The sequence below is a fragment of the Trifolium pratense genome, linkage group LG2, assembly GCF_020283565.1.
Source record: "Trifolium pratense cultivar HEN17-A07 linkage group LG2, ARS_RC_1.1, whole genome shotgun sequence".
NCBI classification, from domain to species: domain Eukaryota; kingdom Viridiplantae; phylum Streptophyta; class Magnoliopsida; order Fabales; family Fabaceae; genus Trifolium; species Trifolium pratense.
The window spans coordinates 26,160,119-26,187,008 of NC_060060.1; the positions used below are offsets into that span (position 1 = coordinate 26,160,119).

General features: G+C 34.9%; 4 protein-coding genes and 2 long non-coding RNA genes across 7 annotated transcripts; 3 read left to right on the top strand and 3 right to left on the bottom strand.

Moving 5' to 3' along the window:
- Window positions 1-3,260, bottom strand: LOC123911601 (endo-1,4-beta-xylanase 5-like). The gene is made up of 7 exons (XM_045963059.1): window positions 3,221-3,260; window positions 2,599-2,645; window positions 2,107-2,326; window positions 1,697-1,860; window positions 1,463-1,561; window positions 457-1,242; window positions 1-357 (listed from the first exon to the last, which is right to left on the bottom strand). The coding sequence occupies exons 1-7, from the start codon at window positions 3,258-3,260 to the stop codon at window positions 1-3; spliced, it is 1,713 nt and encodes a 570-aa protein (XP_045819015.1).
- Window positions 3,261-5,841: 2,581 nt separating this feature from the next.
- On the top strand, window positions 5,842-8,174 carry LOC123911602. Of its 2 annotated transcripts, none has more exons than XR_006810591.1 (3): window positions 5,842-6,157; window positions 7,761-7,874; window positions 7,955-8,174. It is a non-coding gene; the product is annotated as an uncharacterized LOC123911602 (long non-coding RNA). The 2 variants fall into 2 exon arrangements; XR_006810592.1 differs by having other exon boundaries at window positions 7,780-7,874.
- A 1,065-nt stretch (window positions 8,175-9,239) lies between these two features.
- Window positions 9,240-9,949, bottom strand: LOC123911603 (serotonin N-acetyltransferase 2, chloroplastic). The gene has a single exon (XM_045963060.1). The coding sequence runs from the start codon at window positions 9,855-9,857 to the stop codon at window positions 9,294-9,296; it is 564 nt and encodes a 187-aa protein (XP_045819016.1). The 5' UTR covers window positions 9,858-9,949; the 3' UTR covers window positions 9,240-9,293.
- Window positions 9,950-12,270: 2,321 nt separating this feature from the next.
- On the top strand, window positions 12,271-18,663 carry LOC123911605 (protein YELLOW LEAF 1, choloroplastic-like). Its single transcript, XM_045963061.1, has 5 exons — window positions 12,271-12,428; window positions 14,210-14,292; window positions 14,422-14,573; window positions 17,266-17,338; window positions 18,236-18,663. The coding sequence occupies exons 2-5, from the start codon at window positions 14,241-14,243 to the stop codon at window positions 18,442-18,444; spliced, it is 486 nt and encodes a 161-aa protein (XP_045819017.1). The 5' UTR covers window positions 12,271-12,428; window positions 14,210-14,240; the 3' UTR covers window positions 18,445-18,663.
- LOC123911606 lies at window positions 14,583-17,038 on the top strand. The gene is made up of 3 exons (XR_006810593.1): window positions 14,583-15,289; window positions 15,664-15,807; window positions 16,565-17,038. It is a non-coding gene; the product is annotated as an uncharacterized LOC123911606 (long non-coding RNA).
- A 2,201-nt stretch (window positions 18,664-20,864) lies between the features above and the next one.
- LOC123904467 lies at window positions 20,865-21,823 on the bottom strand. The gene is made up of 3 exons (XM_045954130.1): window positions 21,573-21,823; window positions 21,340-21,520; window positions 20,865-20,960 (listed from the first exon to the last, which is right to left on the bottom strand). The coding sequence occupies exons 1-3, from the start codon at window positions 21,821-21,823 to the stop codon at window positions 20,865-20,867; spliced, it is 528 nt and encodes a 175-aa protein (XP_045810086.1).
- Window positions 21,824-26,890: the final 5,067 nt, after the last annotated feature.

Sequence of the window (26,890 nt, forward strand, 5' to 3'; positions counted from 1 at the left end):
CTAAACAGAAAGTTTTATAAATTGTCTTGTTTCCCCTGACTCATCTTCCGAAAGAACTTGTATCTTATGACTGAAAGTATGATTCTTCTTTACAGGATGACTAATTTCCACTTCATAGTCTCCATGAAAAAGGGAGGTCTCGAGGAATCCATTTTCGTTTGTCATTGCTGATATTGTTGTTTTCCCCCACTCTTTAAGCAGTTTGTCCACAACATCACCTGTAGGCAAATTCCTGAAGTTGTTATCTGTCAAACACATCCTATAACAACCGCTCGGTTTCCACGCAGTCCACAATACAATTCCTCGAATACCTGGGTGAGAATGTAACTCTCTAAGAACCTGCTCAAAGTACCCTGCCTGCACAAATCATAAGTGGAAAATTTAATTAGTTAATGCATTAATGTTTAAATATTAAAAAAAAAAAAAAAAAAAAACCATTCAGTTTATTAATTTTACTTGATTAGGTTGGCTTCCGACGTCTAACTCAGTAATCCATATTGGAAAACCAGCGGAACGAAGGATATCAAGGGAAGCTCTCATGTAAGGCAAGTTAGGAGGACTACTAGGAAAATGAGACTCAAGTCCAATCGCAAGAGGCAATTGTCTATTCGAACTTTGGATTTGTCTTATCTTCTGGATATACCTTGATGGGCTTGATAAACCATCTCTACTTTCCTCAATGGTATTATATTCATTCAAGAACAATGTAGTTTGTGGATCAATGTTGTGAACTTGATTATACATCCTTGTTGAAAAATCTTGTCCAAGTTTACTTTCAAAGAATGAGAAATGTAGATTTTCATTAACAACATCCCAACCAATAAGTTGACCCTTGTATCTTTGCACAATGGAATTCATTCTCCTTTGGACCGCAGCGTTAAGCTGGCTCGGTGAAAGTGAAGAAACCCAATTAGGTTGGTAACGAGGATCATCCCAAAATATGTTGTGGCCTCGAACAAAAATGCCGTGTTTCTTTGCATACCGTAGCATTTGGTCGGCTTCAAAGTAGTTCTCCTTGCCTGGTGCATATTCGTTTGTGTACCACTTCATTTCATCTTCAAATGATGTAACTGTGAACCTAGGTGCAAACCAATAATGATATGCGCTGTTTGTCAGAATGTTTTTGTTTATGGCACTTCCAAATGGAAACCCCAATCTATTCATTGTAACATTTACACTTGCATTTTGTAAAGGTTGTCCTTGTTTATCAACTGCTTGGACTACTACTTTCCTCTTGCGAGCCTGTCGAAACAGAATTAAACGTGTTATACACTTTATATTTTCGAAACAACTTATATATCGCTTATTAACATAATACATTGGAGTTCAGTCCAACTAAATCTTAATCATTTGACCAACCCAACGACTGATAAATATACTCACAGCCATTGGGTTGATCTAATAATTTGAGTCCCGGATGGACCTATTAAAGACTGCTAATTAATAATTAAAAAATGCTCACCTTTTCAATACTTTGTTCTTGATGAGAACTCCATTCCTTTTCTGTGAATGGTTGCAAGGAAATATTGTCGATCCAAATTTCCGCAGAAGTAGTGTTGCTCTACAGAATTCGACATTTTGAAGAGTTAAGAAAATTAAAATAAATAAAAATTGTATAATGAAAATATTTCATTAATTCAAATATCTTTTGTTTAACATTTGATCAAAAATATAAAAATAGAGCTATAGGAAGTACCTGAAAATAGAGGTCAGCTACTTCTGTTGTATCTGCTGTGAAACCACCCTTAAGCATAGACCAACAATTAGGCTCAGCATAAATTGCACCACCAAATTTATATTCTTTGGTTGTTTTGACCATTGTTGTTACAAGAACATCTGCCTCACTGACTTGTATCCAAGCTGCATAATTACAATCCATGTTGCATTAAATTATTATTGATTAAACCAAACAAAACTATAGACTTAAATTGATCTTTTTTTTGTATAAAAAGACTCTTTTTTTTTTTTTAAAAAAGCTAAATTAGCCTGCCCAAATTGGCACCAAAAAGAATTGAACTTCAGACTTAAAATTGATTTAGTAGTTATACAACACTAGGTGTTGGGAACAATGCATAATTTATTAGATTTGAGTAGAAATTTATTTACCAGATAAAGAATAATGCAATCCCTTTTGTAGGTGAATCTTTTGAGAGACACTATCATGTGATTGATTTCTGCTATGAGCTACCACATATTTGTTGCCTAATGATTCTCTATGCTCTATTTTTGCATCCCCAAATGTTGTCCAACCTTTTAATCCATCATTCAGTTCTGGGTTTTGAATGATTCCTCCATTATATAGAGGCTTCTGTGGTTGTGCCAAACACTGAGGTTGAAAACAATTGTAGCATCATCAACCAATAATTAATTTATATGTGATACATTAGAAAATGAATTTAATTTATATGCACCGTCAGTGTAAAGTTATTTTACACATGCGTTCAATAATATACCAACACATCATATATGATATTTAAAAACACATGATGTGTCACGTTCATTAAATGATGTGACAACACATCATTTGATGTATGTGACAGTGCACAATAATTAAACACTTAAAAAATATAAATGTTAGAGACAATAGAGAGAGCTTACTTCAATACTGGCACTATAATCATATGATAATGCTTCAACTTTAAAATCTGTGGTGGCATGCAAATATTAGTTATCTATACAACAAAATAGGAACTTCAAGATCTTCAAAAAAAAACCTTCAAGATCAATAGTTTTTTTTTTTTTACGGAAAATGGAGAAATAGTTTTAGAAAATATATAAATAATAATGTATTATAACTGCAACTTTTCATTTAATAAATGTAATTATTGCACAAAAAAATATACAGGATTTAATTGAGAAAATAAATAAAAAGAGTAAATCAATGTTTTTTAAAAAGAGAATCACAGTTCGATCACCAGCAACTGCAAACGGGAGGGAGCTGGAACCACTTAAATGCCATAACTGACACCGAACCAGATTAGACGGTCTAGTGTAAGGGTGTTGAAAACCAAAAAGACAAATTATTTTTCAAAAGAAAAAGTTTTAAAATTTTGACCAAAGATCAAAGTTGGCAATCCTAATTTCAAACATGATTTTTTTTTATTAGAAAAACAACCATGATTTTTTTTCTCTAAGAATCGAAATCTTGATTCAAACATTATTGAAAATGTTGTGATTATATAAGAAAATAAAAAAGAATGTATATCAAAACCTTAATTACCTGCGAGAATGATGACACATAGCAGAAGGACAATATTCATAGTTTTGTATATCAAACCTAAACCAATGAATTTTTGAGAGGACTGTGATGTTGTAAATTAAACAACACATTAAGTTTATATAGGGAACCTTCTATGATATGTCGAACATTCTTTTAATCATTTAATAAAATTTAAGAGTCAATTAAAATAATATTAATTATTTCTTTATTTTTCTTTGACTATATTTCCTTTTTGAAAGATCCGTTGACTCTATAAATCTTTATTGAATATTCCTTTTTTATTCTTTTTAATCTCTACTTAAAAATTTGTTATATATTACTCCATCCGGTTGTTTTTACAAAAAATACTTTGAAAAAATCACATAATCAAGAAAACGTATTGTACATGGTTATTTTCATTTAATACTCTTAAAAATTTAAATTTATTCCTGTAAGATAATGGAATGCTCGTCTTATTGATATTCTCAGGAGTGTATATATATTTGCAATGATCATAGTATAGTCAAGCCTATGAATAATGACAAATATAAATGAGAATAAATACAATAATTACAAATATAATTATTCTTAATGACGAGAATATTCTATTTTATCACATCCCGCAGTCGAAGCGAGAGGTTCACAGACGCTTAGACTGGTCCGAAAATCATCAAAGAGAATGCGGGGAAGCCCTTTGGTGAAGATGTCTGCAATCTGATGTCAGGAAGGAACATGAAGAACGCATGCATGACCACGAGCTACATTTTCCCGAACAAAATGAATGTCCATCTCAATATGTTTCGTGCGCTGATGTTGCAAAGGATTACCAGAGAGATAAATGGCATTAACATTGTCACAATACACCAAAGTGGCTTGAGGAATTGGAAAATGAAGCTCCAAAAGAAGATTGTGTATCCAACACGACCTAGAGACAACATTAGCAACACCTCTATATTCGGCTTCAACACTAGAACGCGAGAGAGTCGGTTGCCTTTTGGAAGACCAAGAGATAAGATTGTCACCGAGAAACACACATTAGCCAGATGTGGATCATCTAGTGTCGGGACACCCGCCTCAATCAGCGTTAGTGTAGGAGATGAGCTATGTAATAGGGGATGGTGATAAATGTAATCCAAAATGTAGTGTACCTTGAACATAACGCAGAATGCGCTTGAGAGCCGGCATGTGTTCTGTGTGAGGTGCAAGCATGTGAAGACAAACTTGCTGAACCGCATATGATATGTCAGGTCGAGTGAAGGTGAGATGTTATAAAGCCCCTACAAGACTCCGATATAAAGAGGGATCATCATAAGGTGTGTCAGAGGAGGTGCTAAGTTTCTGTTTGGTGTCAACGGGAGTGGATGACGGTTTGCAGGACGTCATGCCAGCAGGTTCGATGATCTTTGAGGCATAAGTGCTTTGACTGAGAGAGTCGGTTGCCTTTTGGAAGACCAAGAGATAAGATTGTCGCCGGGAAACACACATTAGCCAAATATGGAGCGTCTAGTGCCGGGACACCAGCCTCAATCAGCGTTAGTGTAGGAGATGATTTATGTAATAGGGGATGGTGATAAATGTAATCCAGAATGTAGTGTACCTTGAACATAACGCAGAATGCGCTTGAGAGCCAGCATATGTTTTGTGTGAGGTGCATGTGAAGACAAATTTGCCTAAAACACAAGAATCACAAATAACAGAAAAACTAAAAGGCTCACAATATATGGCCAAGACGACTGTGCCAAAGACTTGACGTAAGACCGACGAAACTGGAGGGAAAGGTGATTGGATATAGATCGCCACGACTTTCACATCTCATAAGAGGGATTCCCGTCTGAAAATCAGATACAGTAAAGCCAAAAGGGTCAAAGGAAACAGATACATTGTTGTCGGTGGTGAGTCGTCTAATAGAAATTAAATTTTTAATAATGTTCGGGGCTTGCGGGATATGTTTAAGTTCAGTGGTTGGTAATAGGTGGCAATTTGTGTGTGTCTGGTGCCGTGAATTGGAATTCCATGGCCACTGCCAACAATAACTTTCTGATTCGAATTATTTAAAGGAAAATAAGACGAGAGATTACCTCGTGATGTTGTCGTGTGTGATGTTGCGCCAGTATCCATGTACCACTGATGGTCATGAGTGTGGAGAGACATGGTGTGCATAGCGGCCTCAATTTCTGTCGGTGTCTAAGATGATGTAGTAGCTGCATATGCCTGAGGACGTTGTCCTAAGATACCTGGCTGCTTCGGAGGACCGTCTGGGCGTGTTAACTAAGAGGTAGGTTACTGACACGGAGGATATGACCATGATGGAGGGGCACCGGGAGCTCTAGTTTGAGGTCTACTACGGTTACCACGCCGCCCTCCACAACCTTGGTTGTCGTGAGAGCGAGAACGGTTGTCGATGCGGCGATTGCCACATTGAGAGGTGTTTGCAGAAGGTTGTTGCTCAGTGGTGTGCATAACAGTATGAGATCTGGTGCGTGCTATTTTAGCCATATCAAATATTATATATATTTTTTAGAAACTCTCTGAAATATTATATATATTTTCTTTAAAAAAAAAAAAATCCCGAATATTATATTAAAAGAAAAAATAAACACCAGCATTTTATTTTTTTTAAATAAATTTTTCTTGTGTCTTTCTCCGACCGAACAAATCACGAATGTATAACAATGTATTTAATTAATTAATATCCTCCTCGTGGTTTCGAGTTGAAAAAGCATCAATCAATATCATCAATCAATCATGATCCTCCTCCTTTAGATCGCTCTCTGAACAATTAAGAAGAGACGATGATGGCGGTGGTTTTGGGGTTATTAGATTTCTTTGTTGCCGGAGCTTCTCTTATCTTTTGTTTGTTCCTTTTTGGTTTCATTGCTTCTCTTCTATCTGCTGCCGCTTTCTTCAACAACGCCAAGGACGTTTCCTAATTCAACTAATCTTTCTCTATCTCTCCAAGTAAGCTATTATTTCCTCCTTTTAATCATACATTTTTTCATTCCAAATCTTATATTGTTTCTACTTTAGTTTCTATGTTTTCATTTTCTTGCAATTTCCTCACATGGAATGGAATCAATGTTTTAATTATCGGTTGAGGTCGCGGTTGCATTGAGGATTTCGTCATTTCGGTTGCTACGGATATTGCGTTAATAATGATTATGATCCCTTATTTTGGCTATATAGATGAATTGTGTATATTTGATTTGGATTATAATGGATGGATTGATGCACCGAAAAAAACCGTTTAACCATAGGGTCAACTTGTTGGAAGATTTGTGTGATTGTGTCTTTTCTTTCCAATATGATCATATCCTGTAATGATTCTAAAAAGACAGAGTCTACATAGCGGATGGATCAAACTATTTCGATAATTGAACTTGTATTTTACCTCTATCTTTTGTTTAAGTTACTAGACTGGGTTTAGTTTAGATTCTCTGAAGGACAATTTCTATACTTTATTACAAGAACAATATTGGTCTCTGATCTTAACTGTTGATCAGAACAGGTAGAAGGCCAGCTGGAAGTCCGTTGAGCAGGTGGTAGGCAGCATGTCCGAGCAGATGATCCACGGAGGGGGGGGTTGTACCTGCAGGTGCTCCGATGCCTAAGTCAGTAAGGGTAGAGAGCAAAAGAGATACTAGAGAGAAGTTAGAGAGAGAGAGTAATTGCAATAATGAATAGTGTCTACCTTGCTCTCCCAAGAGGGAGAGTATTTATAGCCCCCAGCTCTGGGCCAAAGGTCCTCTTAGTGGGCTGGACTAGCCAAGACCCATTAAGAGGGACTGCCAAGATATTACCCTTAGATAGTGGGTAGAGTAGTAATTTTACCCTATCTTGGTGGAGAGGTTGTGCCATGCTGACATGGAGGTGGTTGGGCAAGCCATGTGGACTTTGTGAGGGTCTAGGTGGACTAGCATTAGTCTAGTCCAGAACAGTCTCTCTTAAGTAAGTAAAACTGTAAAACTGTAACAGTAGCTGTCATATTTGGTTTTTGTTGATCTATGAATGCAATTTGTCTGTTACAGAAATTGTTCTTAAGGATATACCCTTCATTTTGGACAATCAAATTTATTCTCTCTCTGCTTGGAAAATCAAATTTATTCTCTCTCAGATTGAACTCACAACATGTATATGTATGTGAAGAGACCGTACATGAAGAAATGACCAATTAATCTTTTATTTTAAATACATACCATGTATGTATCTTTAAATGTATAGATCATAAGGTCATGTAAAAGTAACACACCCTAAAAGTAGCTGGCCCTATAATGTTAAAATGGTTTTTCAGAAATTGGTATTTTTGGTATTTTCGGTTTTAGGATTATATGCTTTAGTTATACAAGACTCATTTAGTATTTAAAATAATTGAATACCCTAGTTTATTTTTAGTATTGTAAAATTTGAACCATCTACCGTTTTGTCTTCATTTTTAGTATTGAACTACTTAATCTAAATGCAATTGTGGGTGTTTGTACGAGTACAACATTAACTTCTTATCATGTTACACTTCCCATATAATCATTTGGTTTGGTTGATCTCTTATTGCTTCATTATCATGTAGCTATTTGTTGCAATTGCAGTTGGGTCTTCTGTGGATGTCTGGAAGTTTTCTGTATGAAATCAAATGCTTCATTGAAGCTTATGAATGACGGAATGAGTACAAATGTTGTTTCAGGTATCTTCACCCTGAATTGTAGTTACTGGTTTGTCGTAATGGCTAAAGTTGTTCTAATTCTTTCATGTACTTTTTGGCAGAATCATTCTGGCATTTGGAAGCAGCTTATCCGCATAATTTCTTATCTTGGAGTGGATAATCTTTCTTTACCATCCTGATAAAGCTAATACTGCTTAAGGTTCAGGCTTGCCACAATATATTTCTGCTGTCAGACCTTTCATTTTTCCCTCTTGTATATATATTACATGAATGATATGACAGCTATGATTAATTAAAAGATATATTGCTCTTTTGCATGTTTCTTTCATGTTACATTTTTTATCATCCTGTGAATGTTTAATTAGTTGCTTAATTCTATATTCGGGCATGCCCCGAGTCCTTCCTTTTTGCCTTACAATAGGATACCCCTTCCGCTCTCCTGAAACCTTTCTTGTACCCCCAAAAGATCTGCAGTATATATAACAGAACACTAGTTTTTTGATCTGCACCTATAGAAAAATTGAGACTTTTGGTTGATTATATCTTGGTGTGACAATTTGCTTCGTTTACTTTTATCATTATTTTAGTGTATTCGGTTCTCTTAACTGTGAAAATTGATTTTGAATGGAATAATTTGTTAAGTTTATTTTAGAGTTGAATGTAAATTAATTTATGTTTAAAATACATTTACGTAAAAGTGAGCCGAACAATAATCTATGTGTCTATCTTATACCAAATGGAAGTATCCATTAAATGGAGAGATCCTAACCTTCCATACAAGGCAAGGTAAATCATGATATTTTGCACATTGAGTGAATAAAAAATTGAGTCCCTCTGCACTTCTTTTATGGCATAACCTCTCTTGTGCCTCTCTTGTTACGATACTAAGTTAAAATTTTATTCGTTAGATTATTTGGAAAAAAAAATTCTACACAGTTTGCAAATAAAAATGCCACACAAAGCTAAAATATTTCTTCTTAACAATTATAAATAAAATTTTACATTTTAGATTCACAAGGGATTATGAAAATACTAACAAAAAAACTACTTAGATACTTCCTTCGGTCACATTTATAATAAAAAAACATTTCAAATTTTGGTCACTATTATAAACAAATATTAACAACTTTTAAACTAATTAATACTATTATTCTTAATATACCGTTATTTAATTTTACATTTTTAGGCATTTATTTCACTTTAACTTTGCAAAAGTTGCATGATTTCCAAGGAGAATAATTTAAAAAGGACAATATAGTAAACTTAATTCATGTTGTACACTAAATCAAGAAAATTAATTATACTTAACTGAATTTCTTAAACCCCGCGTAAACGGTTATTTTTGCCTATAAATATGACCGGAGGGAGTATTTAACAATCAATGAATTAATTAAAAATCCCATCATTAAAATACAAAAAGAAAAAAAAAATCGAACTATTTTATTTTCTTTTTGGTTTTCTAGAGTAAACCATTCCTCTAATCCCATCAGGATCAGCAACAAAACCCAAAGGTCGATAAAACCCAATAACTCTAGGCTCAGAATAAAGAGCAATATTCAAAATCCCTCTCCCAACAAGATCCTCAATCAACCTCTCAACAACAGCTTTCCCAAGTCCAATCCCTTGAAACGAAGGATCAACAACAACATCCCATATTATCGCATTGAAAACACCATCACCAGTTGCTCTCGCAAACGCAACTGCATTCTGCGTTTTTCTCTCTTCAACCCAAACCAACGCATCCGTATTCTCAAGCGCAATGCGAATTTTCTCTGGATCGCGACGCGGAAACCCTACTGCTACGAATACTTTGTTCAGTGCTTCGAGGTTCAGATTTTCCGTAGTTCGTCGGAGAATGAAGCCTCGTGATGATAGTGTTTCGTCGGAGATTGAGAGTGGGTAGGAGAGGTTTGGTTGAGATGAAACGGTGACGTTTCGTTGTTTGAGATTGGTATGGCGTGGAGAGGATTGGAGAGGAGTGGTTATGCTGCCACGTAAGAGCATTGTTATTATCTCTGTTATGTGTTTGTGAGTTTTTGTGGAGTTGAAGAATGAGAGAAGTTGTTGTTGCTTTTTATTTTGGTTTGTTTTGATTTGCGGTCGTGAAAGAGTCTTTGTGGATAATGTGGTTGTTTTGGGCAATAAATTGCATTTTTTGCAATTTGTGACTAGATTTTCAATCGGTATATTAGAGTTTGAATTCGATCCTTGCAATCTACCAATCTAAAGTTAATCAAAATAGGGGTTTAGAACTCTAAATTTTAAAATTGTAGGGTTAAAATTTAAATTCAGTCAAAATAGAAGAGTTTTTTTTTTTTTATTTTTACGAAAATATGCTTAGAGCATTTCATTATTAATAATGTTACGAATACAAGTGGGTACATCAATAAAAAGGTAGAAACTAGCTAGAGATGTGGCCACCCTAGGTAAACCATGAACGACCTCATTGGTTTGTCTCCTAACAAACTCAACACACGAGTTTTTAAAATATGAGTTGTACATAAATAAGCAATCTTTAATAACATCACCAAACTCAGTTACTAAGACATATCTTCTTATGCTATGAAATCTCGTAACAACATTTTGAGAATCAAGTTCGAAATCAACATCTTCTAAGCGTAAGTCATGAACCCAATTTAACGCACTAAGAAGGCCAAGAGCTTCTCCTATATCCACATCAAGAATTGGTGAAATCCATTCCGTTTTAGCAAGAACAAACCGACCTTGGTTGTCTCGGATACACATACCTATACCAACCTTATTATGTTGTACATAAAAGGATGTATTGATATTGCATTTATAGCGACCATGTTGAGGCTTTATCCACCTAGTTACACTCCCCTGCTCTAACTGGGAATTATTCAGACTGTGTTGGTAGGAAAATTTAGTTTGCATTTTAACTAATGAACCTTATAAAATATTTTTATAGAGGATGAAAAAAGAGTGAGGGGACAAAAATATTAAATGTACTACTTAAGTAGCAAACTGTATTTTTTCAAATTTTATTCCCCTGAATCTGCTACTTAAGTAGCAAACTGTATTTTTTTTTAAAAGAAATTCCGTCCCCTTTAGCACTCGCTACTTAAGTAGGAGGCATTTTTTTTTTTAAAAGTCGGGAAGCGCAATCCAATTCCTTTTGAAGAGGACTATTTTGATCATTCACACAATAAACACATTTTTCAACATAGTTGGAGTCGCTCTGGAAAATTTCCAAAGCACTTCGCAAAATTTAGCATCATATAAAAAACAAGTCGGTTGGAGTTGCACTCAACTCAATTCGCCGCCGTAAAAGGCAACAATGTTGATGTTGTCGTTCGCCAGAAACATCGACGAATTCAATTTAGTTTTTCTTTTCATTATTACTCCCTCCGGTCCTTATTATAAGGAACAATTTGGAAAAAACACACATACCAAGAAACCTTATCTTTCTTAATAAAAATTCTAAAATTTTACAATCTATTCCAAAACTAACCTTGGTGTATTAATTTATCCTTAGGGAATATATCACTCTAATTAATGCATAACTTTGGAATGGATACAATTTAATAAGGGTAAAAATGGAATTGTAAGAATAAATTTAATGATTGTTTCTTATAAAAAGGACCAAATTTTTTTTCCAAATTGTTCCTTATAAAAAGGACCGGAGGGAGTATTATTTTTGTCGGATTTTCCTTCCGCTCTCCTATAGCCGCCACCACAAAACTCAACTATTCTCCGATTGCGTGGTGGCAATTCTGCAATTGCGCCCTAAAGCGGGGATTGTTTACATTTTTTTTAATTAGGTAGAATTTTATCAATTTAATTTTTTTTTTTTTTTGAGAAATCAATTTAATTTGTTGTGTATGCAGATATTGAATTTTTTTTGTTTATAACCCTCTGGTTCCTAGGGCTAGTAGTCCAGAGTTCGGCCGCGAGGTAAGTAAAACCTGACCAAGAAATTGTTCTAACCAGGAATCGAACCCGAGTTCTCCCGAAATCCGTTCTTTTTGGTGAAGCTCATTAATCACTTGAGCCCAATAACTTGGTTATATTGATTTTTTATTTGTTTTGAATCAATGCAGATATTGAATTTAAATCCTTTTAATAAAGGAAAGGGTCATGTTAACTTGTGCCCTAAGAGTACATGTTAAGCTACCTAAAAATAGAAATATAACATTTAATGATACAAAAAATTTAATGTTTAGATAATTGAATACACCACAAGTTCAATAAATTTTTTCCACATTTATTTTCTTAACATGTGCCCTTAAGGGCACAAGTTAACATTCTCCCAAATTCAAGAATTCAATTATAATTTAATAAAGAAATAAGGCTTAAATGCAATTTGATTTTTTCCACTCAGACGGTCACACCACAAAAACAATCTGATTACACCCTAAATTGACTAAAGTACCCTTACAATAAATTAAATTTCCAATACAATCAAACAACCTTACGCCTTTTGCCTCCATATCATTTCCTCGTTAATTCACACCAAAAACCTCAAACTGCCGTCGCCGTCGCTTAAGCCGCCGTTGCCGCTGAAATCTCCGTCGTGTCATCTTCCATCTACGCTTCTTTAACTCAATTTCAAATGTAAGTTTTCGAGTTACCAATTCATGATTCTGCGATTTATTTGAGTTCGATTGTGAATCTGCCAGAAGTTCCTTTTACGAAATTAGGTTGATTTTGAGTTCCATCTCTCAATTTTGATTTGTGTTTTGATTTTCTGGGTTTGAAGTGGTTAACGTGAATTCATTTCACGCACAGAGGTAAACTGAGTTTTTTTGTGTACCTATGTAAACTGAATTTGCGTATTATATATGTGAACTGAGTTCACGTACGGTTCAAATTATTCAATTTTTCCTCTGTTCAAATTAACTTGGTTATGCATGTAATTTGTTGGAGTCGGAATAAATCCAAATCCTTCCCAATATATTTTTTTTTATAAGCCAAATCCTTCTCAATTGATGTCAGCTTGATTATTTTCACCTATACCATTGCATTTACTACAAAAATGGGTGATCAATGAATTGAAAATTGATAGTAATAACTTCTACAAGAAAAATTGTACCTTTCAGAACCTTAAAATTGTACCTTTCAAATTTATTTACTCTGTTTCAATGGTTTTAGATTGGCAAAAATAAAAGAGTAAGGAATGGTTTTAAAATGGTGCGACACACGACTTTGTGGACAATTTAGAACTCAAGGAACAATCACATAATTAATAATGTGAGAAAGAATCCTAATGAAATAATGAGAGGAAATAAAAATAATAACTTGGCGATGGAGCGCGGAGAGGTTAAAGATTGCCATTTGCCTGTTGTATGAATGGATTTGGGACCCTGGTGACTGTTTTCAATGATAACAAAAGATGTGTTTCTGCTGGGGCTGTTGGTACAGTGGGGCGTTGAGTTATTTTTTTGTTCCCTGTTGGCTGTATTTCGCTGTGTTATTATCGAATAGGGACCCTGCTTGCTGTTTATGCGGGTTTGTTACTTGGTTTAGGAAGGACTATATAGTTTTTGTCCGATGTTTCATGTTTCTAGCTTGGTGGCTTGTATGTTGCAATGTCTGGTAGGATATAGGTGATGTTATTAGCTTTTGTGTTGGCAAGTCATCATTAGGTGATGTTATCTTCTCTTTAACGTTTTGTTTCAATTCCCTGTAAGCCTCTAGCGGGCAGCTTGTATAATCTTTAATTGAAATTAATGACACATCAATGGGATTTGTGAGACAGAAAGGTTTATGAGAGAGAACAGTGAAGCAGAATCATTAGAAATAGAATAAAAAATGAGAAACTGTTTTTAAAAGTATATATAAAGAAGGGCAATTTTGGTATTATGATTAAATTTTGATGAAATTTGGGTGTAACTAGATTTTTTTGGGGTGAGTAGAAAAAATCTTGCAATTTTGATCTTCTATTTCACCATTTTATGGAACTGGTCATTTTAATTTGACTGTTTTGATCCCTCCATCAAATATTTGGTCTAAATTACGGTGATATGACATGTTTTAACTCTTTAAATGAAGTTTTCAACGAAATTATCTTACAATTTCATCAATGTTATCCTTTTTCATCATCAGATCATGTATCACGTTATTTAAAACAATGATGGAGGGACCAAAATGGTCAAATTTTATAATATGGGGACCAAATCCACATAATGGTGAAAATAGGGGGCCAAAAATGCAATTAAGCCAAGAATTAAACCGTACTCTTGCAATGAATGTGTTGCAAAAATGGCCTAAATGTAAATTGAATTAAGCAAAGTCTAAGCCGATTTCTACATGCCCTATATTGAAAAACTCTTAGTGAGTGTTATATAATTGTTTTTGAAACTCATAATTTTTTGTTTTCCTTGTTATGCTAACAGCTAGCATTGTTATCATTTGCTCATAATAAAGATGTTTACATCAATGCAAAGTTGTGTTGGCTCTTCACCTCTACTATTGCCGGGTACAATGATTTTATGCATCTCAGTAGTTTTGAACTTTTGATAGTTTAGCAACATAAGGTTTTGAAAGATGTGCATTTGAAGTTACATAATTAAAGGATATTTATCTTTTGTTCTTTTCTTGTATTCAGTTAGTAGTATAAATCAGACTCAAGCACATATTAAGCATTCCAGACCAAACATTGGTAGGATGCAACCCTTACCATATAACATCAGAAAAGGACAACTTCAAACTGTAACTTCTCGAAGTTCGTCATCTCAATTCAAATGTGCTGCTGCTTTGGTAAGATTTTTCTCTTGGCATTTGTTATATGTTGATTGTTTGATTTCCTGGTACTATGTTATCCTTGTTGGAAATTGCAAACAGTGTTTTGTGTTATTGCAACATCAAATGAGTCTTTTTTGAGAAGTTATTAGGAAGATTCAAAAGAAAAATTTAATTGAATAATGAATATTATTTAACTAGCAAAGGGAACTCAACTCCGTATTGATGGATAATGAATGAATAAGGTAAGATTCAAGTACTGATATAGATTTAAAAGAAAGCAGAAAACGATATTTATTTGTATTAATGGAATAGAAGGTTCAAGTACATAGATTGATTTGCAGGAATAGAAAATAACAAGCTGTTAGTACTGACTAACAGCCCAAAAGCACTAGGTGCTCCCCAACCACTATCACTAGTGACCCCACTTCAATAACAGAATTCCAAGATGATTCTTCTCAATCATTGACACCAATTATATAGCCATCTTCTTAGCCACGTCATTATTCTTTTCTTTTGTTCTCTTCCTAGCATAGAATTTCCACACTCTTGGCTTAGGCCCAAACTCTTCCAGGCCCACTTCTGTATTCACATCTCTATCACGTATGATAGAAGAGACCTGATTGAAAATACCAATAGATTAGGAAAATAGATGGAAAAAAGATTGATACCTTGAGACTGTAACAAACAAGCAGTCGTCTGCAACCAATGGCCACCAGACAACCAAAAATTATGTTTCTGTACACCTAATCATTCGGATCTGTTTCTGATAGGAGACCTTTAGTGCAAATGGTCTATGTTAGATGGAATATACATATAGAAATGTAACTAACAATTGATCCGCTTACATATGTAACTAACTGTACAGCCATAATAAATAGCAGGGAGAGGGAATGGTGGGAGGTTGTTATTAGGGTCATGCTAACCGGTGCCCCCGGGGCACTGGTTAAGGAAACCAAAAAAACAAAGTTTTAAGTTGAAAATAAAACTTTTTAAACTTTTGAGGAATTGACCGCACAAGTTCCGATGTCATATTACTATATTTGTTTCCTTAACCAGTGCCCCGGGCGCACTGTTTAGCATTTTCCTTGTTATTATTGTAATTCAGAATTGATAGAGTATTTGGGGACTCTCGAATTACCCCTCGTGTATCCTCTATAACTCTTACTTCTAGGTCATATTGATCTAGAAGGCTATCTCAAATAATAGTGATATTCATTCAATTCTTGTTCTTTTCCCTTTGATGATTTCTGTTGAATCCTATGTCGTCAAAGCGGAAAATTGACGCGACGCGGACAACCCAAAATTGACGCGACACAGTAATGCGGAGAATCGCGGGCGCTATTTAAGTGACGCGACGCGGACAATAAAAATAAAAATTACATAATAAATATCAAACTATCAATCAATCATCAAAATACATATACTAATGAAAGTAGCATAGGTCCCTTAGGTAATTAAAATACCAATCATCCAAATCCAAATACTTACTACACACAGTAGTAGTATTCCAAAATCCAAAATACCAATAAAAGACAAGTCTTAAACAAAACATAAAATTCAAGGAAAGTACGAAAAAAACAAAGACTTAAGTACTTAGTTCTAAACATCAAATATAAATTCAAGCTTCATCAAAATGAAACAGAGAAGCAGAGAAAGAAGAATGATGAAATTTTAGGCATCTTTGTTTGTCTCCAAACACAAAATGGCGATGGGGAATGGAGAGAAAGAAGCGTAACAACAAGATAAAGAAATGGTTTAATGAAATTTCACAATTATTCTCTAAAACGTTTAAAAATTAAGGGCAAAATCGTCGTTTTGTTGTTCAATTAAAAGCGGTGCTACGAAATTGCTACTCCCGCGACTCGCGACGTGCTATAGGGCCCGCTTCACATAAATATCGGCTGCTACACCCTGGATGGCTGTAGCACCTTGGGCTGACTCGGTGACCTCCATTTTGTCGCGTCGCGCTGCTATAGCGGTTGTAGCGGCCACTATTGACAACAGAGGTTGAATCTTATCATTTCCCATCTAGATCCTCTCCAGTCACATGCTTCTATTTACTCTGTTTCTCTTCTGTCTGAATCCTCCAGTTTAATCGCATCTTAGTTCCAATTTCTTCATTGTCTGTTGTACCACCCAGTGTTATCAAATATCGGACAGGGCGCTGCCATGGCAGATTTTTTTGACAACTGCAATGGCCAATTTGTGAAGGATGGTGGCGTTGTGGCATTTTATGGGCGGATATCGCGGCACCCTATGGCGGATTTCTGGCTTTCCGCCATGGTCCACCATCTGCCACCGATAACACCGGTACCGGCTGTCTTCCTACCCCCTCATACATATGAAGCTTCTCATTAGGCCCTTCACTCTTGAGTTTACTGTTCCTTTCTCTTCTCCTTCTCATGCTTACATGCGCAAGGGCTCAATGAGTTATCCGTTTTAAGTAGAGAAGTTTAATGTTTTATGTTGACTGTTGAGTGATTCCCTGCATTTTCTATTGAATTCTGTCTAGGCATTTCTTATAGGATGTAGTATGTAAGTAAATGTTGTGTTGACAACTTGACATTGTCCTGACTTTCAATCCAAATCATGCAAATTTTGGATTTTATTGGTGAATCATTGACAATAACAGAAAAAATGATCCAAAAATGTTTTTTGATCTACATTGTACAATATTCTGATATCTTAATGGTGCTCCTTTCTACAGAGTGCTACATGCGCTGCTGCTGGGGCAACCCAGACTGTAACCCGCAACCCTCGAACAATTACAGTTACTCCTGGTAATAATTCCAAATCAAAGAATTTACTTATGCCAAATAATTCTGTTAGATAATATATATATATATATATATTGTGCTTAGATTGCTAAATAAATTCCATTATTTGTTTTACACTGGGACAAACTGAAAACAGTTTAGCACTTCCCAATGTGTTGGCCTCTTCCATTTTCTATACTTGTCATCATGTCCACATTCATATTCAATAGTCAACAGTTTATGTATTTAAATTTCGTTCTTCTCTCCTCTCATACATCAGCGTGTCTTTATTAAAATAATTAAATCAGTGTGGAAGTGTAGGTTTTTTATGCAAGAAACTGATATGAATATTTGATAATTAAGGCTTGCACACTCGAATGTTTATATAGTTGGGTAAGAAGATAGAGATAGTTTCTCGCCTAATACCTGCAATGCAAAGACGCGAGAAAAAGAACTTCAGCGATTAGCAACAACAGTAAATTTATAAAGGATTATATTAGAAGGCTTAAATAACTAATTTATTCTTTTTAGCTTCAAATATGTCTTCTTAACTAGAAGGGAGTTGTTTTTTTATTGCTCTTGTTACCTTTTGTAGATGGTGTTTTGTAGTCCATTTTCTATTCTCATGCATGTTTTGGACGGAAACATGTAACAAAAATTATGCAACTTGACTTTCTTTTAAATAAATAATATATAACATTAGTGTTTGGCAAAATATGCACATGTAAATGTTGTTTGCCCTTAATGTTTGGCTTTCTTTTAAATAAATAATATATAACATCGGTATTTGGCAAAATATGTACATGTAAATGTTGTTTTCCCTTAAATGCATTTTTAGTCTTTAATTATGTTATGAATAGTTATATGTTACATGTCTTTATTGCACAAATATAATTTGTTATCATTTTTCTGAAATGTCAGAAAAAGTGAGGAGCCCTAGACTTGATGACAACGGGCCTGGATTGCCACCTCGTGATGATGATGGAAACGGTGGTAATGGAGGAGGAGGTGGCGGTAATTTTTCAGGTGGATTAATCCTTTTGGGTATTCTTGGTATCCTAGACATGCTTAAAGACATAGAGGGTGAAGTGCAAAACAAAGTCAAAGATTGGAAATTTCACCAAGCTTGAAAGTTGGTCTTACATATGGCAGTGAAATTACTTGATCCCTTATATTTTATCAAAATATGGACAATCAAACCTAGTTATCAATGTCAGGAAAATTGGGTTGATCCTTTCTCTACTGCATTCAATAGAAGCCAAATGGGGTGTGATATATGGTTCTAAATAATGAGATATCTTAAAGCATACACTTATTCTTAGTGTTATATGTAATGAACTTTATATTAGGGGGTGTTTGTTTCGTGGATTATAAATTTATTCCCAGGAATGTGACTTTGGGAATCTTTAATTTCTATGTTTGTTTCAAGTTTTAAAAAATTATGCCCAGGAACTTTTTATTCCTTAGAATATAAATTACACATGACTTTCCCACTTTTTATTCCCATGTTAAATGGTGGGAATCTTACATTCCCATGGGAATAAGAAGTAACCACCCATAACTCCCCACTCTCCCAATATTTTTAACTCATTTATTTTTTTATTTTAATATTTTAAAATATTAATTGAAATTATTTTAAAAATGTTCCAAGGAACTTTATTTATTTACCAAACATATTGATAGGAATAATATTCCCAGCAATAATATTCCAAGGAATAATAATCCTAGGATTATAATTTTAATCCTCGAAACAAACACACCCTTAGATATACTAATTCTCGTGGTGAAATTTTGTATTCTTTAACGTGGCTGTTAGAACCCACAAAAAGTTGTACACAGGCAGAGTTGATATTAGAGCAAGTGTCATAAGTGTTCAGTTTTTATGTTGAGCACAGTGCTCATGCATATTTGGTACTACATGTTGATGAGTGGTCTGAGGTTAATAATATCGGGGAAATTGCTCTTTAGACCTCGACATATTCTCAAAGGTCCTCCAATATAAAGGGAAATTTTGGAGGACATGTGAGCAGTGTTTTAAAATCCGGACCGGCCGGTCAGACCGCGAACTGGAGGCTGATCGGTCAGACCGCGAACTGGATGCTGTTAAACCAGTGGGAACCGGAAAAAACCGGCGGTTTTCTAGAACCGCCGGTTTGACTACATTTTTTTTTTCCGCTGAGAAGCCCAAAACGACGTCTTTTTACTTCTTTTTTTTTGCGCTGACAACTAGTTTTTTTTTTCCTCTAAGTTGTTCTGCAACTCAGGTTGTTATATTTTCATTTTTTTTCTCTTTAATTTTGGGTCTTATGTTGAACAATGAACTCTCTTCTATATCTCAGGATGTTTACATTGCAAAAACTAGAAAAATATCAATTTTTAAGCAGAATTGATTTTGTAACTAAAATCAATCACCATAAATCAAATGAAACAATGGATTTGTAATGGTTGGGTAAATTTATTTTGATTGAAAATCAAACACTCAAAAGATGATTTTGAAAAATAAAATGCAAACACTTAAAAGTATGAGGAGAGAGAGATTTTCTAATATTGGTACATTTTGTCAATTTTTTCTACTGTATTTGTTACAACTTACAAGCCACCTTAAGATGTGTTAATTTTTTTTTTTAATGGGCCTTAAGATGTGTTAATAGTTTATAGAATTTCAACATTTGTCAGCCTATATTTCTTGAAACATAGGGACAAAACTATTGAAGAAAAGAATTACAAGCTGCTTTAAAATGTGCAACACTCCAAGCTACACCTATCTCCATACATGTATGTCGGCGTCATTGTAACTTTAATTAATTATTAATAAAAGAAAATATTAATTAGAGTTGTTTATTGATATGGACTTAAGGAAAAGTGATAAAATTATTAGGAAAAACTCAAGTCCCACATTATTGATATGGACTTACGGTAGAGCTTCTATATAATGTTGAGATTTACTTTTCTCACCCTATTGGTTACTTACGCGCCCTACGCATTTTCATTTTTACCCTTCCGCTTCTTAAGTTGCGGACATTGGGGAGGCAAAAATTGCTATAAAAGGATGGCCTCAGATATTGAGGTCTCACACCTCTCTTTCTTTTCTTATGTTTATTCTTTTCTTTTTGTAGTAATGTTAGTTTGTTTATGTTTTATTTATTTCGTGTGTTAATAGTTGGGTACGGTAAGATTAGTCGAAGGATTCAATGGTGATTCATTGAAACATGGTAGTCGATCCAATGCTCCCGGTCCAACCGAAACCAAAATATGCGGAAGCTGCCAAAAAGTCATGTCCGGTTGTTCTACGTTGAGTGAAACATTGTTGGCATGTGGTACCTTCTCATCCTTTTATTTGTTAGCGTTAATTTTTAACGTTAATTCGGGGACTAATTTTGTTTTGTTTCGTGTCTATTGTTTTAATAAAAGAAAGTTATGTGTTAACATCCATTTTTGCCTGATGTTTCTGCAACAAACATATCCGCTACTTACGTAATGAACATTCTACGCAGTACGTCCGTTACTTAAGTGACAGACAGCCAAACGCCTTTAATTACACATCTGAGACCTAAGTAACGGCTGTGTAACGAGGCAGAACCAGAAGCAGGAAAACCTGCAAACCAGAACCAGTCCTTTTTATGGACTTGTTTTGTGTTTTCGTTGGCTGTTTTCATTGACATAAATTAAACGTAATAATCCAAACAAAGCAGCGCGATTATACAAACATTAATATTAACATAAAATTGCCCGGACAAAATAATTGTAATTATCCAAACCGATTATACAAAAAGTGGACAAAAGATATTCATTAAACAATTCAAAATTATCCAAACCGAAATATAAAATTATCCAAACATAACAACTAAAAAACTCCCGAGCCGCAAATCCGCGATCACCAGCCCTCCTCGCACACTGTCGTTCATAATGTCCAGCTTCCCAAATATCCAGCACGTGACTCATCCGGTAACTCCCCATTATCCAACAAATCTCGTGCAAGAAGGACAAATGAATAAATAAATAATTAACAACAAATGTTTGGTTACCTGAAGTAGTGTCATGTAACCTGTGACCGTTGTCCACTTCGGCGTGTTGGCAGCAGAGAGACCGTTGCACATAAAAGACAAAGCAGAAGCACCCCACGCATATTGACTCACCAACTCCAAATCATTGAAATACTGGACAAAGTAAAGTTGGACACAATTTTTGCTCGAGTCGACAAAAATACTGTATATGAGCAGCAACATCAGGTAAACTCTAAGGGCGTAGTGGCAAGTACCTCTCACAAGACTCCTCATCACCCAATGAAGTGAAATTTGCTACCTGCTGAATGTGATGTGTAAACAGTCCCTTCAGATAGGTCAAAGTGGCATGGGCACCTTTGGTCTTTGAGAGCTTCGAATGTGCATAATGCGCTCCAAGAAGGTTAATCAGCACTTCAAGACCTTGATCTTTTGATATTGGGGTGTGGTCAAGCAGAAGGGCGGTGATGAGGAGATGCAGCAGACAGGACACGTCATCTAGTGTCATTGTGATCTCCCCGGCAGGCATATGGATGATCGAAGTATCTGTGTGCCACCTCTCAGCAAATGTGCTAATCAGACAAGGGTCTAGATGTTCATACCCTGTCTTGGTGAGGTCCGCCAATCCAGTCGATCCCTAAATCACTGTTCATCCGGCACTAGTTTAGCTAACTCCTTCATCTTCTTCCCGTGGCTGACAGAGACAAGTGCCAGACGATGCTACAAAAATTAGAAGAAAAAAAACATACAAATAACATTAAATAAATACCAAATGCATAATTAAATAACTTAAATAACATTGCCAAAAATAACAACAAACACTTAAAAAATAATGAAATCGTAACAATTAAATAATAAACTTACGTAGACTTCGTATACATATCTCGCAAATGTGTTTTGTACGATGCAAGAATGTCGGTGTCCTTCAGCCCTCAAGAAAATTCAGCCGGATCTTCTGGCGGGAATACACACAATGTACAAGATCGACCTTCCAACTTCTTCTTCTTACCCTTCTTCTTCTTACCTTATTCAACACCCTCATGAAGAGCGTCTTCCTCATCCATAAAGTCGCGCTCACCGAGCTCCTCCCCATCCTCATCCTCGACCGCCTCATGCGACGGGGTGCCAGGTTGTGGCTCACTCATATCATCTATATCTAGATCCTCAGGATGAGGCTCAACTGCAAGCTCAGGGTCACGATCTGGCCAGGCTGTGGGTCCGGCTGTGGCTCAGGCTGTGGCTGTGTCCGAGGCGCACGCCGACGTTTCTTGCGACCCCCCGTGCTTCCAATTCTTGATCTTTAACGCGTCGTATCGACGCCGTGGCGCCCTTTCCTCTAGGACGTGATGGACCCTCGTCCTTTCGTGTCAATTGAATAATATCATTTTTTCAGAAAAATCACAACACAACAATATCACTACAAATCTGTGACTTAAGTCACATAATATACCAGTCGCATAAAACATAAACAAAACGCAAACCCTAGCCAAATTAATCCTAAATTCATAGCAATCAAGAGCAACAACATGAAATTAAAAGCTTAATTGAACAATTAACAACACTAAAAAGCAACATTCGTCATTTAAGTCACGAATTTGAACAGTATTCAACAAAAATAAAATATCGAAAAACCAAAATTTAACCGATCAAATAACTAATCTGCCATTGTATGATGTTGAATGATGATTGCGACTTGATTCTGAGTAGAATGGCGACGAAATGACTTGATTTGGAGTTGTTTTCAAATTTTGGGGTTTTGGGACGATTTTGAGAGTGTTTGGAGAGGTTTTGTAACTGACAGAATAGGGGGAGAAGGTGGGGTGTGTTCCTTATATATGTTGTACCGTCCGTGACCTAAGTCCCGACAGTTTTAAAACTGTCTGTCCGTGACTTAGGTACCGGATGTAGAAGTGCAAAAAATTGGTGGTAGGGTGCCGATTGGGGTGTTAATATGTGGTCCTTTGGAGTTCTGAATTTTTTTACACATCCGTGACTTGAGTCTCGAACGTGATTCCGTGACCTAAGTAACGGACAAGGGTAGTATGATAATTTCATAGGGTGCGCCCCATAATCAGCAGGGCGCAAAAGTAAATCTCTATAAATTCTTCTCTGATAAAGTTGTTACTAACTTTTTTATCATGCAGAATCTACATATCCTTATTCTCAAAATTGACTAATGAATTGAGTACTTAAAGTTGTGGTACGTACAGGTTTAGTGAGGGGGAATCCATGCTTTTAAAAAGTAGTCATAGAATTTGTAAAGTGATTCCTCTTCTTTAGTCCATATTTTGGAAATTGCAATTGAACCCAAGCTTCTAAAAAGTAGTCATATACTTTGTTAAGTCCCTAAAGAGAGAGATCATCAAGTAAAAATAAGTGTCATAGTAACTAATGTTTTTAGGATATCAGTTAAGGAATCCCATAAAAAGAAATTTTTATCTTACAAATATAAGTCAAATATTTGTCAAAATAAAATAACTTGCCAAAGTAAAAAATACATGATTTTCTATGAAAAAAATTATAGTTATATTATATGGTGTTGACCATTAGTAATTACCACTAATTACTGTCAACCTTATATTTTCTCACAAAAAAAACTTATATTTTCGATGCCATGTTTATTGATAATTAATGTCAATTGCAAAATATATTGTCGATATCAATGGTTAAAAATATTTGAAATGAAAAAATTAGTGAGAAAATACTCCTTACTACCACAAACTCCGAATTAATCAAACCAAACAAGATAGCATGCATCCTTTCCCCATTCGCTTCCCCTCACCTTCACTCCTTTGGATCCTTCAAAAATAATTTTTCATACAACGAATTTTGTGTTTATTATGTTTTTTTTATTGAATTTAATTTATATGCACTGTCGGTGTAAAATTATTTTACACATGCGTCCAATAATATACCGACACATCATGTATGATTTTTAAAAACACATGATGTGTCACATTCATTAAATGACGTAGCAACGCATTATTTGATGTATGTGTAAGAAATCTTTACACTGACAGTGCACAACAATTAAACTCTTTTTTATTTAACACGTACAAGTCATATATTATAGTTGAAATTGGAATTAATAGGTTGTTGATGAAATCTTAATGCTGAGAAGTTGATATGAAGCCAATTGAAATTGATATAAAATCTTACAAAAATCGCATTTCAAAATGCTAACCTTATCAAGTCGATCCTATCGTTGAGTATGCATAATATACTAAGTACTATATCAATATATTATTGTTAATTAACAATGAAATATATGTTAAAGTTCAGAGAGAAACACAAAATAACGGCTAGGGTTTCAATAATATCAGAATTGCATTACTTAATAAAATAGAGTTATAAGAGATTATATAGCAAAACCTAATGGACTATAAACCTAATGGGCCAATAATATAAAGCCCAACAACTTATTATCTTAACACCTACCCTCAAACTCACGATGCGTTCACAAGAAGCATTGTGAGTTTGTCAAACAAAACAAAATATGAAAAACATACTAAATAATATAAACTCAACATTTTATTTTAACACTACCCCTCAAGCTAAAGCTTACTAAGCTTTTAAGCTTGTTACAAGTTAACCCAGAAAATAAATCAACCAACTACTAGCGTAACCAACCGAGCTAATAACTAACCAAATGAGAGAAACAACCAAAGTGAACAATCATCTGAGAGACAAGTAGCCTCCAAAGAGAGAAACCATCATATAGAATAACCAATCTCAAACCAATCCAACATCCAATTCATTCCAAGCTTACCAAATCCAAACCAATCCAACATATCCAAACTTTACCAAACCAAATTGTTCCAATCCAAACTACTAAATCACCAAACAGAAGAATTTGTCAAGAATTTGTCAATAGAAAGAGAAGCAACCAAAAATAGAAGAACAGACAAAGGGGAGCAATCCAACAGAAGAGAATTCATCGGAGAGAAGTAATCAGACATAAGAAAATCAGCAGGGAGAAGCAATCAGACATAAGAAAATCAGTAGGGAGAAGCAATCAAACAGAATCCAGACAAAAACATCATCAATGAGAAGCGAAATCATTAGAAAGAAACAATCAAACAGAAGAATTGACAGAGAGAAGTGCAATCAAACAAAAGATCCAATACGGAGAAACCAATAGGGAGATAAGCTCAATCAAACAGAACCAATAGAGAGAAACCAAATCAAACCAAAGAAGCAGCATTAGAAGAAAGAAATCAAAAGATAGACGAACCAAATAGAAGAAATCAATAGAGAGAAGTAGTCAAACAAAAGAATTGACAGGGATATGATCAACCAAACAATCAAATAGAAGAATCAAAAGGGGAGAGACAATCAAACAAGAGAGACAGTCAATCAGAAGAAATCAAATTGTGAGCACTTGACTCACCAAATGTGAGCATTTAACTCACCAAACAACCAAAGTGCGAGCACTATTGTGACTCAACAAACCGATCCATTCAAACAAATCTCCAAATTAATGGAACCAAACCAAGAAAACTAAATCAAACTGAACCAAAATAAGTCAAGCCAAACCACTATAATAAGGTGGAATCAAACCAAATGAAACATAACCAACCAACATAAGGACAACTTCTCAAACTATGAGAGAACCAGAGAATAACCAAAATACTCAATGAATGATCACATCTACAAATGCCCTACCAAAATACTTGTTTCCAATAAACATATCTAATGATAAAAGAAACTATCAGACTCTTCAAATTAACTTACGTGAGGCACTTTGCATTATGTAATGTACCGGGCAATAACAATTATCACAAACTAGACAATAACAACTTACGTGAGGCAGATAACAAACAGAACAAAACTAATCAAACCAAACAGAGTCAAACCAATCAGAACCGAATAGACCAAAACCAAATCAAACAAAATAAAACAAATCAATTGAAATAGCACTAGAGACACAAACCATAAGAAGCTCAAATACTGAATTCAATTCACTGCAAAAGTGCACACACGATACAATAACACTTGATCCTAGTTTCATCTTCATAAACCAATTACAAATACCGTAACCCAAAATTCACAAAGATTCACGATTTCGTTCTCAATTTTTTGAGAACACAAGCGGCGGAAGTAACGGACAGTTCAAGGTGGATCGAACCTTGCTCTAGATACCATGTTAAAGTTCAGAGAGAAACACAAAATAACGGCTAGGGTTTCAATAATATCAGAATTGCATTACTTAATAAAATAGAGTTACAAGAGATTATATAGCAAAACCTAATTGACTATAAACCTAATGGGTCAATAATATAAAGCCGAACAACTTATTATCTTAACAATATATACATATAGTAATTGATGGTACTTTAGTAAATTTTCATCTCAAAATTGTAGTACCCTCCTTTATACTTATTATTAGATGAGAAAATTGTAGTTGCGAAACATCGGAGGTACGAACTTAATTCTTTCAATACATTTCCAATATATCATAGTTGTTTGAATATTGGGTCACAATTAAAAAACTTGGGGAATACTGCGGCAATTAAAGGTGACATCCGGGAAGAATTGATTAAAAGAGTGAGGAAACTGTCCTAATTATAGCATT

What these genes read in the sequence shown, in the direction of transcription:
- LOC123911601 (XM_045963059.1), bottom strand. Translation starts at nt 3,260, where the DNA reads ATGAATATTGTCCTTCTGCTATGTGTCATCATTCTCGCAG. An exon ending in AAGAACAAAGTATTGAAAAG is followed by an intron (nt 1,243 to 1,462) that starts GTGAGCATTTTT and finishes CTGTTTCGACAG; the next exon opens with GCTCGCAAGAGGAAAGTAGT. An exon ending in TCGGAAGCCAACCTAATCAA is followed by an intron (nt 358 to 456) that starts GTAAAATTAATA and finishes TGATTTGTGCAG; the next exon opens with GCAGGGTACTTTGAGCAGGT.
- LOC123911603 (XM_045963060.1), bottom strand. Translation starts at nt 9,857, where the DNA reads ATGCTCTTACGTGGCAGCATAACCACTCCTCTCCAATCCTCTCCACGC.
- LOC123911605 (XM_045963061.1), top strand. Translation starts at nt 14,241, where the DNA reads ATGTTTACATCAATGCAAAGTTGTGTTGGCTCTTCACCTCTACTATTG. An exon ending in TTCACCTCTACTATTGCCGG is followed by an intron (nt 14,293 to 14,421) that starts GTACAATGATTT and finishes TCTTGTATTCAG; the next exon opens with TTAGTAGTATAAATCAGACT. An exon ending in AACAATTACAGTTACTCCTG is followed by an intron (nt 17,339 to 18,235) that starts GTAATAATTCCA and finishes CTGAAATGTCAG; the next exon opens with AAAAAGTGAGGAGCCCTAGA.
- LOC123904467 (XM_045954130.1), bottom strand. Translation starts at nt 21,823, where the DNA reads ATGACACTAGATGACGTGTCCTGTCTGCTGCATCTCCTCATCACCGCC. An exon ending in GATGAGGAGTCTTGTGAGAG is followed by an intron (nt 21,521 to 21,572) that starts GTACTTGCCACT and finishes GCTCATATACAG; the next exon opens with TATTTTTGTCGACTCGAGCA. An exon ending in GTTACATGACACTACTTCAG is followed by an intron (nt 20,961 to 21,339) that starts GTAACCAAACAT and finishes CAATGAAAACAG; the next exon opens with CCAACGAAAACACAAAACAA.